This window comes from Cariama cristata, unplaced genomic scaffold, assembly GCF_000690535.1.
Source record: "Cariama cristata isolate BGI_N322 unplaced genomic scaffold, ASM69053v1 scaffold18013, whole genome shotgun sequence".
NCBI classification, from domain to species: Eukaryota; Metazoa; Chordata; class Aves; order Cariamiformes; family Cariamidae; genus Cariama; species Cariama cristata.
In genome coordinates this window covers 46076-47523 of record NW_009606849.1, presented here as the reverse complement: position 1 = coordinate 47523, position 1448 = coordinate 46076, and the positions used below count along the sequence as shown (strand labels likewise).

At 37.6% G+C, this 1448-nt stretch overlaps 1 protein-coding gene across 1 annotated transcript in view; it reads left to right on the top strand.

Moving 5' to 3' along the window:
• The window catches only part of RGS13 (regulator of G-protein signaling 13), a 7487-nt gene that overhangs the window by 4069 nt on the left and 1970 nt on the right, over positions 1-1448 (top strand). Inside the window, exon 3 of the mRNA XM_009696518.1 lies at positions 727-893. Within this exon, the coding sequence (XP_009694820.1) occupies positions 727-893 (167 nt within the window). The remainder of the gene's footprint in view (positions 1-726; positions 894-1448) is intronic.

Here is a 1448-nt window from a genome sequence, read left to right as displayed (position 1 = left end):
GCTCAAGTGCTAGCACCAAGTGAAACCTCATAAACGTTCTCCTGGGTAGAGGTATTTTAGCAACTCTATTATTTAATTCTGTACAAAGCAAGTCTAACGACATGACAAAAGGCAGCCTCAGGAATTTAATCTTTGCCAAGATCCCACTGATTGCTGCTGTCAAACTCCATTGCCAGGTGTTTCAAAGACATCCTCTGGTGCAGAACCTATTTGCTGAAGAGTATTCTTTTAACTGCTTTACTTCACTTGATTACAGCAGCAACAAAAAAAAAAGTTATTGCCTGTTTTTGCTAATGCTTTTTCCCCAAACTCTTACACCAAGAAAAGGTCTTATTTTTTCACTCTGATCATGATTATTTGATAATACTTAGACACCTTCTGTACAGAACTAGAACTGGAATTTAAAAATACTTGTCAGTCTTTGGACACGTTTGATAGTGTTCGCAGAGACCAGGAAGAACAGTCTTCAGTGCTCTGTCCCTGCATACTAAAATGCCACCGAGGTTAAAGGGAGCTCTGCGTGTGCAGGAAAATGCAATGTCGAAGTAGGGCTCTGGAGTAAGTTAGTGTGTTTAATTCCCCACTTTGACATAATCTAATAAGAATATTTATAGGTGTACAATCAAGAAACATACTGCCTTATAAATGTCCCCATTGCCTTCAAAGGACTCTAAAGGTAATGCACATATACATGGTATATAAATTTGGCTTCTGAAATATTTACAGATGGGCCTATGATCTACAAGACCTACTTGAAGACAGAGCACAGTGATGAAAACATAGAATTCTGGCTTGCTTGCGAAGCTTATAAGAAGATCACATCACAGAGGAAAAGGATTTCGGTGGCCAGGAAACTTTTTACAAGTTACATTCAACCCCAGGCTCCCAACGAGGTGACATACAGTAACATAAGCTCTTCATTTCCTCTAATAGAAATGCATGATGTGTAATGTCGCTTACAAAAAGCAACAACAAATGCCGAGCACCTCTTGTATTAAAGGGAGTGAAAACTGTTGCTCTTCATCCTCCTCAAACTCTTTTGCACCCAGAATTTTAATACTTGCCTTCACATCTTGTCTATAGGCAAATCTTTCAAATAATATCTGCCAAGGATGCAAGCAAAAGGCACAACTAGATTAAGAACCAAGTTCTTGGATCTGTTCTATTCTTTTTAGCATCTGATCCAGGGGCCATTGATATCACTTCAATAGATTTTGGATTATGCCATTGCTACATGTATATTACTCCTGTCTTTTCAAGAGTAAATATAAATTAATAAAGTAAAAACTCTACTCAGTGCAGTGCACATTGTAAAATAGGCTAAAAGAGAGATTCCAGGACACATTAATTGTTTTCTGCTTCCAACAGCACAAGATTTAGTGAAAAAGGGCAGATTTGTATGTAAAATGTTTGAGAGTATTTTTTTTTTTCTGACAAGTGGCTCTCTA